This window comes from Capra hircus, chromosome 8, assembly GCF_001704415.2.
Source record: "Capra hircus breed San Clemente chromosome 8, ASM170441v1, whole genome shotgun sequence".
NCBI classification, from domain to species: Eukaryota; Metazoa; Chordata; class Mammalia; order Artiodactyla; family Bovidae; genus Capra; species Capra hircus.
In genome coordinates this window covers 31,046,862-31,063,435 of record NC_030815.1, presented here as the reverse complement: position 1 = coordinate 31,063,435, position 16,574 = coordinate 31,046,862, and the positions used below count along the sequence as shown (strand labels likewise).

General features: G+C 38.0%; 1 protein-coding gene across 7 annotated transcripts in view; it reads right to left on the bottom strand.

Annotated features, from left to right (window-relative positions):
• MPDZ (multiple PDZ domain crumbs cell polarity complex component) overlaps nt 1-16,574 on the bottom strand; it is a 179,989-nt gene that overhangs the window by 33,346 nt on the left and 130,069 nt on the right. For 3 of the 7 annotated variants that reach the window (XM_018051960.1, XM_018051964.1, XM_018051961.1), the window contains 6 exons: nt 11,731-11,829; nt 10,929-11,000; nt 5,389-5,551; nt 3,486-3,682; nt 2,068-2,159; nt 1,765-1,855 (listed from right to left, as the gene is read on the bottom strand). In XM_018051960.1, the coding sequence (XP_017907449.1) occupies nt 1,765-1,855; nt 2,068-2,159; nt 3,486-3,682; nt 5,389-5,551; nt 10,929-11,000; nt 11,731-11,829 (714 nt within the window). The remainder of the gene's footprint in view (nt 1-1,764; nt 1,856-2,067; nt 2,160-3,485; nt 3,683-5,388; nt 5,552-10,928; nt 11,001-11,730; nt 11,830-16,574) is intronic. The other 4 variants (XM_018051965.1, XM_018051966.1, XM_018051962.1 and 1 more) reach the window with 3 other exon arrangements.

Below are 16,574 nucleotides of genomic sequence, written 5' to 3'. Positions count from 1 at the left end.
CAGTGCTCTTGCCTGGGAAATCCCATGGACGGAGGAGCCTGGTGGGCTGCGGTCCATGGGGTCGCTAGGAGTTGACACAACTGAGCAACTTCACTTTCATTTTTCACTTTCATGCATTGGAGAAGAAAATGGTAACCCACTCCAGTGTTCTTGCCTGGAGAATCCCAGGGACAGGGGAGCCTGGTGGGCTGCCTTCTATGGGGTCACACAGAGTCAGACACGACTGAAGTGACTTAGTAGCAGCAGGGAAGAGTGTTTCCAATTCTACACCTTTTCCACCAATAGTATCATACTTCCTCTAATTTTAAGTTTTCATTCTCTATCTCCTTTTACTCACTCTAAACAAAGTAAACACAAAACTTTCACCAAAACTCTCTTAAATTTGTGTCATCCTCTGGCCATTTCCTTTTCTTTCCTAAATTTCTTATCCACCATTTGCTTTATCAAAATCACCAATAATCTTCTAGTTGGCAAATACAATGAACCCTCTTTATTCACCTTCTCACTTGAGTTCCCCGCAGCATTCAAAGCTGTGCTACATATACACCCTTCCTCAATGGGGCCCTCCTCAGCTGCTGTGCGACCCACCCACCTGGTTCTTTTTTTGGACCTGTCAATTCTCCTTACAACTGACATCACACAATTCTGACCTCGGCTCTCATCTTTTCTAAACGTCCTCCACAGACAGAGCCTGGGCCCCCCTGGCTCCCAAGCTGGCATCTATGGGGACTCATCTCTAAACTTCAGACCAGACATCCCCGTGAACACTTCTACCAGGCTTTCCCACAGACACCTCGTTCTTAAGCTGCCTCAGAGAGAAAGTTCTCTATTTTTAAATAAATACCTGCTTCTCTTTTTTTACTTTTTCTATTCTGATAAAAGTTAACCATCTATTAAATCACCAAATCAGACATCTGGAAGCCTGGTACATCTCGTCTGTTTCATTCTGTTTCCTATGCATTCTCAGCCCTCAAATCGTACCTGGTATAAGTGAATATATCTGTTGGATGAATACATTCTCAATCAGTCGTTTTTCCTCACTGAATATATTTAGTTAGGGAATGAAGTGATATCTATTTGGGTTCTAAAGACCTGACACAACCATTTCTTCTTTCTCTCTCTTTTATTTTTGGGCATCAGTTCAGGTCCTCCATATCTATCCCATGAATTATTTTAATTCTCTTACTCTCTTCAACTTAACTTCTCTGTCCTGAAACCTGCGATTTTTCTCTGTACCATTTCCAGAGTTCTTAAAAATAATCTTCATTCTCTGAGTCTGCAAAGATATAGCCTAAAAGACAAGGTCTGCATGGTGATCTTCATGATCCAACCCTACCTGTTCCCTGCCTCCCACTGTTCAGCAGGGCTCTGCAGTTATCAATTCTCTGCATTTTCCAGAGCCTCCAGCCCATCCCTCAATCCATGTCCTCTGCTTGCAATGTTTATGGCCCCCAAGACATCTACTTTCAATGTACACCTCATGTGCGACCTCCCCTATGTTCGCATTCTCTCCCCAGAGGTAACACTGTCAACTGCTGTTCTACCTCCATTATTCCCTTGACAGGCTCTACTACTAGGCTTCATGCAAGCAGTGCTTATTTACATGAGTGCTCCATAAACTAGGCTATAAACATATTGGGGATCAACAGGATCAAGAAATTTACTTCTCTCGTATATCCCTGAAAGGGCTCTATAACTGTCAGCTAAATTAATAAGTGAGGCATAAACTAAAGCTTCCCAGAGAAACAAATATAAGCTACAAACCTCCTTATTTTGAAGATTCTCCGATGTAGCCGGCGAGGGTTCCACTGTATGCCCAGGACATACAGCCATCTGACTCACTGCATCTTTATTTCTAAAGGAAAAAAGCACTAACCTGTAATACGACCATTCATACTATTTTCATTCTTTAGCTTGAAGACTCAGATTATTAGACAAAATTCTGTAGCCACAAAGACTTGGACCTATAACACTTACACTATCATATATGTTTCATTTTTATTCAAAAGAATCAGAATTGAATGGCTAAGGAAAAATATTTATAAACAAGGAAAAGAAAATGCTCACCTGATAAAAATTATTTTTACTTTAGAAGGGGCACATTTGATGATTGATGAAGCATTCTGATGACTTCTTCCATATAAAATTTGACCATTGATCTATGAGAAATAAATATCACTAATTGAGCCCAGAGTTTTAATTTCACAAATTTTTATCTTCTTTCTAATGAAAATGACTTCGCTGGTGGTGCAGTAGTAAAGAATATGCCTGCCAATGTTTGATCTTCTGGGTTGGGAAGATTCCCCCGAGAAGGAAATGGCAACCCATTCCAGTATTCTTGCCTGAACAATCTCATGGACAGAGGAGCCCGGTAGGCTACAGTCCAAGGGCTCACAAGAGTGAGATAGGACTTGGCAACTAAACAACAACAATCTAATGAAAAGCATATTTTTTTTTCTTCCTTTAAAATAGTACATACATTTTCTTTCCCAGAACATGAACCTGACTTCGATGCTGAGTTAAGAAAATGCTCATGTTGAAAACTAACATTAAAATTCCATGCACGTAGTCTGATCTCCATGGACTAACGAGGCATCACTTGGACTGACTACAGGAGAGTATCCTGGCAGGCAACAAGCTTCTAGAGTACTCTGTACAAGCAAGGGCTCTGCAGAGGCATCTGTGATCAGCACAGATCATCCTGGGAAGGCCTGACTATTCACAGTTACTATCAGAACTCAAGGCCTGGGGGTAGGCCACTGGGAGAAGCAGTGCTGGTATATTCAGGCTTCAGGCAGTGGAAGGTGCTTAGGCAGCACAATGCCTAGTGGAAACTGCCAGTCATCCTGTCAGTTAGCCCCTGCTGACTGAGCCTTCCCAGCGAAGAGGGAAACACAGGAGGCATGGGAAAGTGCGCTAAAGCAGTGTAAAGACACGTGGATCCCAGCCTATAGGAGGCAAGGACGAAAAATGAAGCAAACACAATTCTAAACACTATAAAAGTAGAGTCCGCAAGTTTATTTTGCTTGGTGGGCTGAATGACTGTTAATGTTTTTTAGCCTTAAATTCAACCCCACAACAATCCACCCCCATCAAGTCTACCATGAGGGATTCAACTTCTAGAAGGTCCAGGGATCAGTCTCATTACAGGGGCATGACTGGTCATTTGGTTTTTCAAAAGCTCCTAATAAAAATGCAGCACACACAAAACACTGTTTTTGAAGTGTGATCTTTATTACTGTCTTGGGGCAAAAATTTTTTCTGGTGCTACACGGTCACAACCTTTAATGGAAGTTAATGGGAGCATGGGTGGTACTTAGTAGAGATTTGGTCTCAAGCCAAATTTGCTGCAAAGCATCTTTGTTATTAGGTGAGTGATAGTTTTCTCAGTCGCCATATGAGACCCAGGTGGGTTTTCTGGAAACTGATGGCTCCGTCACACCAATTCAGCAGGAGTAAATGCAGCGTTTGCCATAAGAACTTACCTCTAGAAGCTCATCTGCAATCTGCAGTTGACCATCTTTCCCAGCTGCTCCGTTTGGATCAATCCCCACTATAAAAACACTCATCCTTGATCGGTCTTTGTTCCCAGCAAGACTCAGACCCAAACCACTACGACCTTTCTCTAGTTCGATCATGTGGAGCTCGCCTGTGAGGGTTCCGTAACGTTCTCTGATATTTTCTGCATACAACAAGAACAAAAAATCCACAGGGAGTAAGAGAGAATTCACAGCCAAATGCTTTACTCTGGACAGTTATTGAGAATGGCATTATAAGGCCATGACTGTACCAAAATATAATTCTTAGCGGTTAAGGAAAGCTAAACAGACTGGCCTCCTGGGTGTCAAGACTGGTTTCCTAGAGCACCCAAATTTTGAGTAGCTTTTCTCCCCCTACAATGCAGAGAATACGGTGCCTGACTAATCAGTTCACCTGAGGTGAGCAGATCCAAAGAAGTAATCCATGTGATCATGTGAATAAGCTCTCCAAAGACTGTGATTAAAACAGAAAGTTACTTTATCATTTGCAGAGAACAGAACATCCAGAGGATTTGTCTTCCCTGGTCAGGGGAAACTTTTCTCCCACAGCAACACAGACACTGCACATTGCATCATGCTGGGTGGTGCTTGGTACACAGATCCAGATTAGATGGAATGGGTTTTCTTATTGCACAGAGCCATCCAACCAAGACACATGGACATACTTGTTCTCATTAAATGAGACCTTTCATATTTCCCATCTCCCATGTTCAAAAGGTAGAGTTTATTCTGTAATCTGGTAGGTGTCCCAGGCCCAGATGAACAACCAGCCAGTGGCTAACACTTACCACCAGGCACGTGAGGGAGCTAATAACCTGCTTTCTTGAGCCATTAAGTTTTGGAGTGTTTGGGAATATGATAATAGGTAACTGACACATTCCATTTCATGTTTTCCTCAGAGTACATTCTGGCCAGTTTGATGGATTAGCAAAATATTCTAATTTCATTAGAAATAAGACTAAGAAAACTGCAAACTTCACAAATCATCCCTTAGAAAATCTTACTAAAGGGTTAATGTCATGCATTCTGTATTAATTCTTAATTGCATCAATTTCATAAACTGCCATTTCCTGATTCCTTCCAGAATCTAGCAGTACAAATTTTATACTTTGTACTTCCCCAAAGCACATACCACAGTGTTCTTAAGGAAAACAATTACACTTTTTTAAATGAAACTTTTTAAAGCACTGACACAGAACTTTGGTCTAATCTCTGTAAAATGGCTTATTTCGTTAGGAAACAGAGACACTCCCATGATTCTATCAATAATTGCCTTCAAATGATTCCTGTGTGTCAGGCATTGTGCTCAGACATTATCTAATTAACCCTTAGCAACCTGAGGCAGAAAGTGCATTTTAAAATGCGCTGCAACTTAGAGGTCATTAAACAACTTGCCAAATGCCCCAAGTTTTTCATCTCAACACTTACACTATGTTACCGTGTTAGTACAGAAATACTTAAATTCCAGGTTGTTTAAACAGCAACAACAAATACATTTTATAATGAGGAATCTGAGGCCTAAAAGGGGTGATGCTCTGTTGGAGACCATGAGAGGGCGGTCCAGGACAGCTGCTGAGAGTGCCTTGACCACCTCAACTTGCAGAAAAATGCAAAGCGGGCTTGAACGGGGTTGCAGATTTACAAAACAGAAGAATGTGATTTCATGCCTCAGGAATGTGTGTTATACTCAAGTACAACAAACATTAGTTTTTTTCCTACACAAAACTGCATTATGTGTAACTGAAGATGAAATGTATTTACCCATCTGGGGCATAAGCCTTGAGAGAACCAGAGCTATGAACAATTTGAAACCTCTTACAAGTCAATGCATTTAAAACAGACAACTTACTCCAGCTGTAACCAAACTCATCCTCTTCATCCACATCTTCTGAGGTTTCATTTGCAGATGACAGAGCGTGATCGCCACTCATTTCTGCCAACACTGGAGGCAGGGGTGGAGGCGAGTGGCACAGAGGAGGCTTTTCTGGCTCTGATTCTGACTGACTGGGCACCTGTGGGGACAAGAAGAATGCAGTGGGTATGTGCAGTCTAAGGAAGGAAAACTCAAGGGAAAGAAGACTGCAACATCAAAAACCAAACTACTAGCTTTAAAATATCTAACATATTAAATAACGGGAAAATACACATATATAAAAATGGCAGACAGGATTCAGGTAAAGCTTAAATATACTAAACAAATCAGTATGTTCAGAGCACGATCCATTAAACGATTACATGCTATTTTAAGGTGAAGAATTACTCAATTTGCAGGCTTAAATAACTGAAGATAGAAAAGTTGTACAAATTTCATGTTTTAGGTAAAAAAAATCTCATTCAAAATTCATCTAGACAAGATTGTGGAAGTCTAAAAAAGTCTTCCAAGAAATTGGAAACAAACTAACAATGTTAATCATGTAATCGAACAAAGCAGTTCAAAGCTTGTTAGAGAGATTATATATAAATATTTTTATTGCTACCTGAATCCTCTCTCCACATGACTCAACAAATTCATGAAATAAGCACTGCACATGCAGGATCCTCTACCAGGGTGACTGCTTGTTAGCAAAGAGCACACAGATTCAGATCTGAGGGGCTGGTTTTAAGGGACAAAACCACCATCCGCTTGCCAAGGTAGCCCTAAACATAAATGGAAAAACAGGGTTGAATACTTCATAAAAAGCCAAAGCTTGGTTGGTATGTTTGCTGTCATTTAAGTTTACGAGTCTTAATTTTTTTTTTTTTTTTAAAGGGATTTGATATCATCACGTTCTTTCCTTTTCTTAACTGAAACATAGTGGGTCAGGTTTCATATTATAGATTCTCAAGCAGATTAGGGCTAGAAACATCTTTATGTCACTGAGTCCATTTTATTCATTTACAGATTAAAGGCCAAGGCCATGAGAAGCAAAAGATTTTGTTCAGAATAACCTAGTGAAACTAGACTTCTCTTTGCTTAATTTCTAACCGAACTCAATGCACTTTCCACTGTATCATGTTTTCTCCTCCAGTTTCTACAGTAAGCCACAGAGTGCCTAAATCAAGGGTCACAGACACCCAGCTAAAGTTCTAACCCGTTGTCAGGCTGTCCCTAATGCCCTGAGCCTACATTTATCCTTCTTTGTCTATTTTACTGTTTTTTTTCCCTATACAAAAGTCCCTCTGATATGTCTCGTTTTATTCTACATGTGTATATCTGGAAAAAATGTGATTAAAAGTACTTCTTACAGAATACACTAAATGAAAGGAATGTACAAATATTTAGAAATTATTCAATGGTGTTAAGAGTCAAAATACATCTAAAAATAAAACCACAGGGTGCTGAATATGATCTTTCTTTGATGATGCAGACACTACTTCAGGACTCTAAGCTGCCCCAAAAATGGTCTGGGTAAACATGAATTACTATTTTTCTGGCAAAGCACAGGAGAACTGACTGACAGCCACTAATGGATGGGCAACAGATTTTCAAGTCACAGAATCTGCTGTATTTAAAATGCTTGGTCATAAGGTAGTTCTATTTGCAATTTTTTAAGGAATCTCCACACTGTTCTCCATAGTGGCTGTACTAGTTTGCATTCCCACCAACAGTGTAGGAGGGTTCCCTTTTCTCCACACCCTCTCCAGCATTTATTGCTTGCAGATTTTTGGATCGCAGCCATTCTGACTGGTGTGAAGTGGTACCTCATTGTGGTTTTGATTTGCATTTCTCTAATAATGAGTGATGTTGAGCATCTTTTCATGTGTTTGTTAGCCATCCGTATGTCTTCTTTGGAGAAATGTCTATTTAGTTCTTTGGCCCATTTTTTGATTGGGTCGTTTATTTTTCTGGAATTGAGCTGCAGAAGTTGCTTGTATATTTTTGAGATTAGTTGTTTGTCAGTTGTTTCATTTGCTATTATTTTCTCCCATTCAGAAGGCTGTCTTTTCACCTTGCTTATATTTTCCTTTGTTGTACAGAAGCTTTTAATTTTAATTAGATCCCATTTGTTTATTTTTGCTTTTATTTCCAGAATTCTGGGAGGTGGATCATAGAGGATCCTGCTGTGATTTATGTCTGAGAGTGTTTTGCCTATGTTCTCCTCTAGGAGTTTTATAGTTTCTGATCTTACATTTAGATCTTTAATCCATTTTGAGTTTATTTTTGTGTACGGTGTTAGAAAGTGATCTAGTTTCATTCTTTTACAAGTGGTTGACCAGTTTTCCCAGCACCACTTGTTAAAGAGATTGTCTTTACTCCATTGTATATTCTTGCCTCCTTTGTCAAAGATAAGGTGTCCATATGTGTGTGGATTTATCTCTGGGCTTTCTATTTTGTTCCATTGATCTATATGTCTGTCTTTGTGCCAGTACCATACTGTCTTGATGACTGTGGCTTTGTAGTAGAGCCTGAAGTCAGGCAAGTTGATTCCTCCAGTTCCATTCTTCTTTCTCAAGATTGCTTTGGCTATTCGAGGTTTTTTGTGTTTCCATACAAATCTTGAAATTATTTGTTCTAGTTCTGTGAAAAATGTGGCTGGTAGCTTGACAGGGATTGCATTAAATTTGTAAATTGCTTTGGGTAGTATACTCATTTTCACTATATTGATTCTTCCGATCCATGAACATGGTATATTTCTCCATCTATTAGTGTCCTCTTTGATTTCTTTCATCAGTGTTTTATAGTTTTCTATATATAGGTCTTTAGTTTCTTTAGGTAGATATATTCCTAAGTATTTTATTCTTTTCGTTGCAATGGTGAATGGAATTGTTTCCTTAATTTCTTTTTCTACTTTCTCATTATTCGTGTATAGGAATGCAAGGGATTTCTGTGTGTTGATTTTATATCCTGCAACTTTACTATATTCATTGATTAGGTCTAGTAATTTTCTGGTGGAGTCTTTAGGGTTTTCCATGTAGAGGATCATGTCATCTGCAAACAGTGAGAGTTTTACTTCTTCTTTTCCAATTTGGATTCCTTTTATTTCTTTTTCTGCTCTGATTGCTGTGGCCAAAACTTCCAGAACTATGTTGAATAGTAGCGGTGAAAGTGGACACCCTTGTCTTGTTCCTGACTTTAGGGGGAATGCTTTCAATTTTTCACCATTGAGGATAATGTTTGCTGTGGGTTTGTCATATATTGCTTTTATTATGTTGAGGTATGTTCCTTCTATTCCTGCTTTCTGGAGAGTTTTTATCATAAATGGATGTTGAATTTTGTCAAAGGCTTTCTCTGCATCTATTGAGATAATCATATGGTTTTTATTTTTCAATTTGTTAATGTGGTGAATTACATTGATTGATTTGCGGATATTGAAGAATCCTTGCATCCCTGGGATAAAGCCCACTTGGTCATGGTGTATGATCTTTTTAATGTGTTGTTGGATTCTGATTGCTAGAATTTTGTTGAGGATTTTTGCATCTATGTTCATCAGTGATATTGGCCTGTAGTTTTCCTTTTTTGTGACATCTTTGTCAGGTTTTGGTATTAGGGTGATGGTGGCCTCATAGAATGAGTTTGGAAGTTTACCTTCCTCTGCAATTTTCTGGAAGAGTTTGAGGAGGATAGGTGTTAGCTCTTCTCGAAATTTTTGGTAGAATTCAGCTGTGAAGCCGTCTGGACCTGGGCTTTTGTTTGCTGGAAGATTTCTGATTACCCAGCAATCCCACTTCTGGGCATACACACGGAGGAAACCAGAATTGAAAGAGACACATGTACCCCAATGTTCATCGCAGCACTGTTTATAATAGCCAGGACATGGAAACAACCTAGATGTCCATCAGCAGATGAATGGATAAGAAAGCTGTGGTACATATACACAATGGAGTATTACTCAGCCGTTAAAAAGAATTCATTTGAATCAGTTCTGATGAGATGGATGAAACTGGAGCCAATTATACAGAGTGAAGTAAGCCAGAAAGAAAAACACCAATACAGTATACTAACACATATATATGGAATTTAGGAAGATGGCAATGACGACCCTGTATGCAAGACAGGAAAAAAGACACAGATGTGTATAACGGACTTTTGGACTCAGAGGGAGAGGGAGAGGGTGGGACGATTTGGGAGAATGGGAATTCTAACATGTATACTGTCATGTAAGAATTGAATCGCCAGTCCATGTCTGACGTAGGGTGCAGCTTGCTTGGGGCAGGTGCATGGGGATGACCCAGAGAGATGTTGTGGGGAGGGAGGTGGGAGGGGGGTTCATGTTTGGGAACGCATGTAAGAATTTAAGATTTTAAAATTAAAAAAAAATAAATAAATAAAAAAAAAAAAAAAAAAAAAGAATACAATAATAGGGGCAAGGGTCAAAGTGTATTTTGCATTTAAGTATGATGCAAGGTCAAAAAGTCCAATTTTGAAAATGTCTTGCCCAACAAAATTTGTTCATTGTAGCAACAGTACAGTTAGATACTGCAATTCATGCCATATACACAGTTTCTAAAGTGCTAGGAAGAGAGAAAAGGAGAAAGAAAGAGGAAGGAAGGAGGGGAGAGAAGATAAAAGGAAGGAGAATGAGAACAAGAAAGGAGGAAATTAGGGAGGGAAAGAGGATAAAAGAAAAAGGAAGAGAAAAAAAAAAAAAAAAAAAAAAAAAAAAAAAAAAAAAATAAAATGCTTGGTTTACATATCATTGGTCAAACAGACAAAAATTATTAGTGCCAACAGAATCCTGTTATCTTCCCAAGTGTTGTGCCATAAAACTTTCAAAAAAGCATATACAAATACATAAGAACAAACAAATAAAAAACTTCAATTGATCCAGAAGGGTCAGTAATGATACTAAGGTAGGGAGAAACATGTAATTTAGAATTTTTCTCATTAAAATTCTTTTAAAAATTTACTAACAATGGAAAATTTGAGAAGCATGAATTAAGCCCATTTCATTTTCAAAAAGTAGAATCAAGTCTAACTTAAAATTGTCATAATTTTAATAAATTTACAGATGCAAATTTTATAGATCTTACTCTTTGCATGACTTTCCTGAGCTGTTATTTTCCTTAAAAACAAATGAACAAACAAAACTTCCTTGCCTTAAAACTATTCAGGATCTTACTTAGGCAGAATATTTTCATATTGTGAATAAACTCAAATGCTGCCCTAACATAGCTGGTTAATCATAAAGCCAATATTATCCTGCATTTACTAAAAAGGAAAAGTGTTCTGTTTTGTTATGCCTGATATTCTCATTCTTACTTAGACTGTGGAATTTAGCTTGCTGTTGACACTTCTAAAAATTTATCCACAAAAACACAATTCTTTAACGCAGACCATTTAGCCCTCGCTGGCAAAAATGCAGTGTACTTGAAATCACTCCATGCCACGTATGCACACAAGTATAATGTACACGCATAGCACACTGTAGCACACTCACTGACTCATGAGAATTTCACACTAAGACAAACCTTAAATGGTGTGGGAGCAAAAGGATTAGTTGGGGAACAACGGAAGAGAACTCTACTTGATTTCTGTAATGCCTACAGTAACAGAAAACATATTCCTTCAGATACAGCATCTTTGATTATCTGTATTACAATAACATGAAAATCCAATGAATATTCATAAAATGCTTCCTGAAAAAAACTGTTAACAGCTTTTCTCCTTTCACAATCAAATTATAGTATACAAATTCTCGTAAGTTTTTGTTTCATTTTTGGATTTATAATTTCATCAGAATATGACAAATCCAAGTATAGATTTACAAATGTTGAAACAGTTCCCTGCTTCCTGATCAGGCATTTACATGGACATCCTTTATGAATATTCAACAAATTCTTGTACATACACAATTATGTGTGGGCTGATTAACTAAGGAAGAGCTTTTAGGACCACCTTGTATAAGTCTAAGAAGGACTTAAATCAATACAAGGTTTCTAGAGAAATTATGTATAAAAGTAGCTTATATGCTTTGCAACTAACAAAAATTTATATATCTGAAAATTCAATTCACACCAAAATATAAGAAGGGTAGTAGACTCACGATTTTCCCTTACTCTTCAGAAGGGCCATCTAATTTCAGCTATAAAAATGAATAGGTTCTGGCAAGAAAATGTGCTTAAGAAAGGATTTGCATGCCCACTCCAAACACACAGTTGTTTTTTTTCCTTGCCCAAATTCAGTCAACACTGAACTGGGACAAAAGCACAGTAGCAACAAAGAACAAAACATTGGAAAAAGGCAATGGCAAGACAATGGTCATTATCCAACCTTGTCAGCGGTGAACTGTAGAGAATCAGCAAATGGGTTAGTGCTGCTGAACTTGTACTTAGGGTAAAGGTTGTGCGGCAAGGAAGGCAAAGGGGATTTCTAAAAGGAAACATAAGAGGCGCTGAGCGCAAGAGAAATGTATTTAAAACAACTCCATTATAAGGACAAAGTAATTACTGATTTAAATAACTACGTGACATCAGATCCTAGCAGATTTCATCATTAATAACAACATCTTATGAAACAGTCTAGAACTAAGTGTTTCCTAGAGCAACCTGAATCCATACTCAAATCCAAATCTGGCCACAAAACACATAAGGAAGCAAGTCTATCAAACTGGCCCCAAATTTCTTTCATTTTCACCGAATGTTGTCACTATCGCCGACAGATAAGCCTATATATTTCACCCACTTATATTAACACATGTTCCATGCATATCACTAAACATGCTTCAGTATTAAAAACCATAAATGGCTTTTTATTTATACTTAGAAGCAAATTATGCTGTTTTGGTTAAAGAAAAACAACAATAAGAGTCTATCAGTTACAGAATGCAAATTAAACATGTGTCTTCTAGTCCACTGGTAATCTTCAGTGTTGTGTTATTTTGTTTCTCGGTTAGGAGCCTTTTTATACCTTGATTAGGTTTTAAGGTTGCTTCAATCAATAGCATTATTTAAACAAAGAAATCAATAATTTTTAAAGAAATGAACCACTTCCTATAGTGTTGTTCTCTATCTGCCCACTTTCTGTGGTGCTAGGAACATCACAAAATATAGACAGATGGCTATTTTTAATTTCCTATAAAAGTCCCCATTTTATTGGGGAATTTATGAGGTTTGGGTAATATGTGAAGTCCTGCCTTAGAGTGTTCACATAGGTTTTGTGGCTTGCCTGATATGTCCTGAGCTTGAACTACTGGAGTTGAAATATACATATTACAGGCAGGATGACTGCCAAAGAGAATGTAGCATTTTCATAGTAAAAAAAAAAAAAGTAATTTCCTTAGCACAATAAATTTTTTTTCACACTACGTTTTCTTTTATTGACTATATCTTTCAGAGGAAATTGCAGATATTTAAAATTCAGTTTGGCTCTAATTAACTGTTTGTGTTACTTCTCTCTATAAAAAAGCCCTACTGGCAAGCATTGAGAGTAGGAAGAGGTTGTCACGTGACACCACCCTGCACTCCACAAGGAGTACCCTCACTCAGTACAGCTATACTAAAGCTTATGCCACATCACCCTTTCAATCTGCTCTTTGTACAAAGTTTTTTCCTACAGAAGGAAGATGGGCAAAAGAAGTGGGCACGCTGACATTTCTGCTCATCTCAACTTTCCCTCTGCTTTTCAATTTAAAATGTCAACTCCTGCTTTACAAAAGGGAAGATCACAAATGCAAAAAAAAAAAAAAAAAAAAAGACCATTTATTAAGGTGGAAGAAATGACCAGGCAGAGATTAAGAACACATCCTAGGCAAAATAACTCAATGTAATAGAAGGCAGATTATTTCTAATCCTCATACATGGAATTGTACAGTTTTACATTTCCTTTATAATTCTGTAGAACAAGATGAATCAAAATAATGATGACAAGAAATGAAATATTTGAAAAAAGCTCTGGTTTTTTTGTTTGGCCTTGCTTTTTGCTTTTTCAACTTGCGGCTCACATAGGATTAGAATTTGGCCCTGAAAGGAGAATATAAAAGTACAGGATGAGCACAGCACATGAAATAGCAGAACATTCTATTATTAGGGAAGGATTTATAGGGCGAGTGTATTTCTCATTATAAAATCAATGAAAAAACTTGTGTTTATAGTTCCAAGGGCTGATAAAAATAGAAATGTTATTAACTAAGAAGAACAGGAAAGAAAAATCATCCTCTGGCCCAAATTAGTGGGGCCCACCCCTTAATATGACAATGTGGTCAGACTGAATTGTGAACTGTCATACTGGTGGAATTATTGAGTTTAGTTCTGGGAAGTTCTAATTCTTGAACAGTTGGAGAGCTAAAAAGACTGACTAGTTTTTAGTCTATGTACAAGATTTTCTTGATGCTTTATTACATCCACAAATAAAACATTTACCATTGAGAGACTCTTGTTTGGTCACTAAGTTGTGTCCGACTCTGAGACCGACCCAATGGGCTGTAGCCTGCTAAGCTGCCTTAGGCAGGCCTAGGCTAAGCCTGCCTTTCTGTCCATGGGACTCTCCAGGCAAGAACACGGGAGTGGGTTGCTATCTCCTCCTCCAGGGGATCTTCCCAACCCAGGGATCAAACCCATGTCTCCTGCACGGGCAGGCAGATTCTTTACCACTGAGCCGCCACGGAAGCCCGAAGAGACTCTGAGGTATTTATGATACTTTTCCCTATAGATTCCTGGAGACATGACTATTTCCATAGATAAGTAAATTACTGAAAACTAAATATATCTCATTTTGTTGTACTGAGCTAAGGTGTGTATACTAAATTGTGTCCAACTCTTGTGACTCCATGAACTGTAACCTGCTAGGCTCTCTGTCCATGGGATTTTTCAGGCAAGAATACTGGAAGGGGTAGCCGTTTCCTTCTCCAGAGGATCTTCCCAACCCAGGGATCAAACCTGCATCTACCTGCATTGCAGACAAATTCTTTACCCACTAAGCTATTGGGGACGTCCTAGTCACTACAGTCATATCCAACTCTTTGCAACCCTAGGAACTGAAGCCTGCCAGGCTCCTCTGTCCATGGGATTCTCCAGGCAAGAATACTGGAGTGGTTGCCATGCCCTCCTCCAGGAGATCTTCTGGACCCAGGGATTGCACCTGCATCTCTCACGTCTTCTGCATTTGCAGGCGGGTTCTTTACTACTAGCACCACCTGGGAAGCCCAATATCTCATTTTAAAAACAATTTTTTTTTCTCATTTCCTAAAGCAAAATATTACTGTAGAGGAGGAAAGAGATCTTTCCTGTACCCATCTTAAGACTCTTGGTTGGATCTCTGTAACAACAAATTAATGAGAAAGAAACATGCATATTGATGTAACCTAAGCTCTGTGTGACACAGAGCCTCCACTGGGAAATGAAGACCAGAAGAAAAGGTTAAGTCCGAGTGCTTTTATAGGAGGTCTGATGAAGAGTAGAAAGTTGGGGAAAATGACAGGACAAAACAGCATGAGCTAAGCATATTTAACTGGGGAAAACTTAGCAAGGCCTGTTCATTCAGATTCCTCTCAGGGGTCCTCCTCATCTGCAGGTAAGGATGTGCCTCTCCTGAAGATCTCTCAGGAGAGTCTTATGACGTGCTTTGGGGGAGAAAGGAGAGGTCAGAGTCCTTCTAGCACCTGCCTTTTCTCAAATAACTTCCATTTAAATATTCAGTATGCCAAGGTGTTTTGTTTTAGGGTATCAGGTCCTAAGCCCTGTCACGTATCATTTGACTACACGTGTCATTCTAAGCAAGAGTTATTCTGGAATATTACTATAAATCAGGCATCATTATACCTCAGATAATAAAATAGGGATATTTTCCAGGTGCATGAGAAAATATCTTCCTTAGAAAATGCAACTTGGCATTGAAAGAAATATTTGCAATTTAGTATTTAAAAGTAATCTGAGAATCCGACTCAGCAGTTTGTAGCACTGTTTTAAATGATACAAAAGTTGGAAAGTTAAAAATAAAAGAAGAATAAAACCCACTCACACACACAGAAAACAGCTTCAACTTAACTTAAATAGCCGTTTAACAACATCATCATGCTGTGTCTATGTTTAACACAACAAATGGAAATAAATGTAGAAAGACCTGTAGTTATTTAAACAAACTGAACAGCATTTGAAAAGAATGCAGGATGATCTGGTCCCATCACTTGGCAGATTTTCTTATCTAAATGGATAATTATCTCCTAACAATAAATAACCGAATGATTAAAAACTGCAAATGTGAAGATAACTGCTTACATTAGGAACTACTAATTCATTTCTTAGCGTGAACTCAGACCAGAGCTACACCTGTCTTGACGACAAAAGGAAAAACCAACAAGATAAATCTGGTCACTTTGTTTCCTAGGGCACCGAATATTGAAAAGCTCCTTTTACTGATCTCTAAAAACCTTTTACTATGCTGCTTCCTCCATAACTTGACCATTACTATCCTAAATTTTAATTTTAAAAATTAAAATTAAATATACTGTATGAATAAAATTACACATTTTAAATTTCAGATGATCTTTTTCACTTTTCTTACATGTATTAACATTGTCTTTTTAAAGACAACAAATCCTAAAAGCTAATAAGCAGTTATTTCAAAAAGAATCAGTATGACAGAGATTCTTATATCCAGAAGTGGACCCTGTATGAGCCTCAGGACATCTAAGAAACTCCTGAAATGCTATGCTAACTTCTCAGTAAATCTCAAGAACTTTCTAAGGCCCAGTAGTTTAAGAACTACTGCACAGGAAAAAAAAATTTTTTTTTTCATTGAGGCATAAAGAAGATATAGAAAAAATAATTTTAAACTACTGGCATAATGTTCATCTTTGGCAACATATCAAATATACAAAGTTCTCTTAGTATCTCCATCAACAACATGCACTGGATGTGCTAAGATTTCTAAAATACTTTTAAAGCCATTTCACTTGTAATAACCAACAGTAAAATGGATTAATAGGCCTCTGTCCCCCAGGGGCTACACAGTGATCAGAGCTATTCAGTGATGGTGGCTGGGAAACAGCAGGTATGAAATTCTGAGTATATAAACATACAGCTTAAATAAAAACAACCAATCCATCATATGGAAAGTTAATGTCCACTAGGATAGACAGATGCATTAAAGACCATGCACAGGAAATCACAGATTGCATA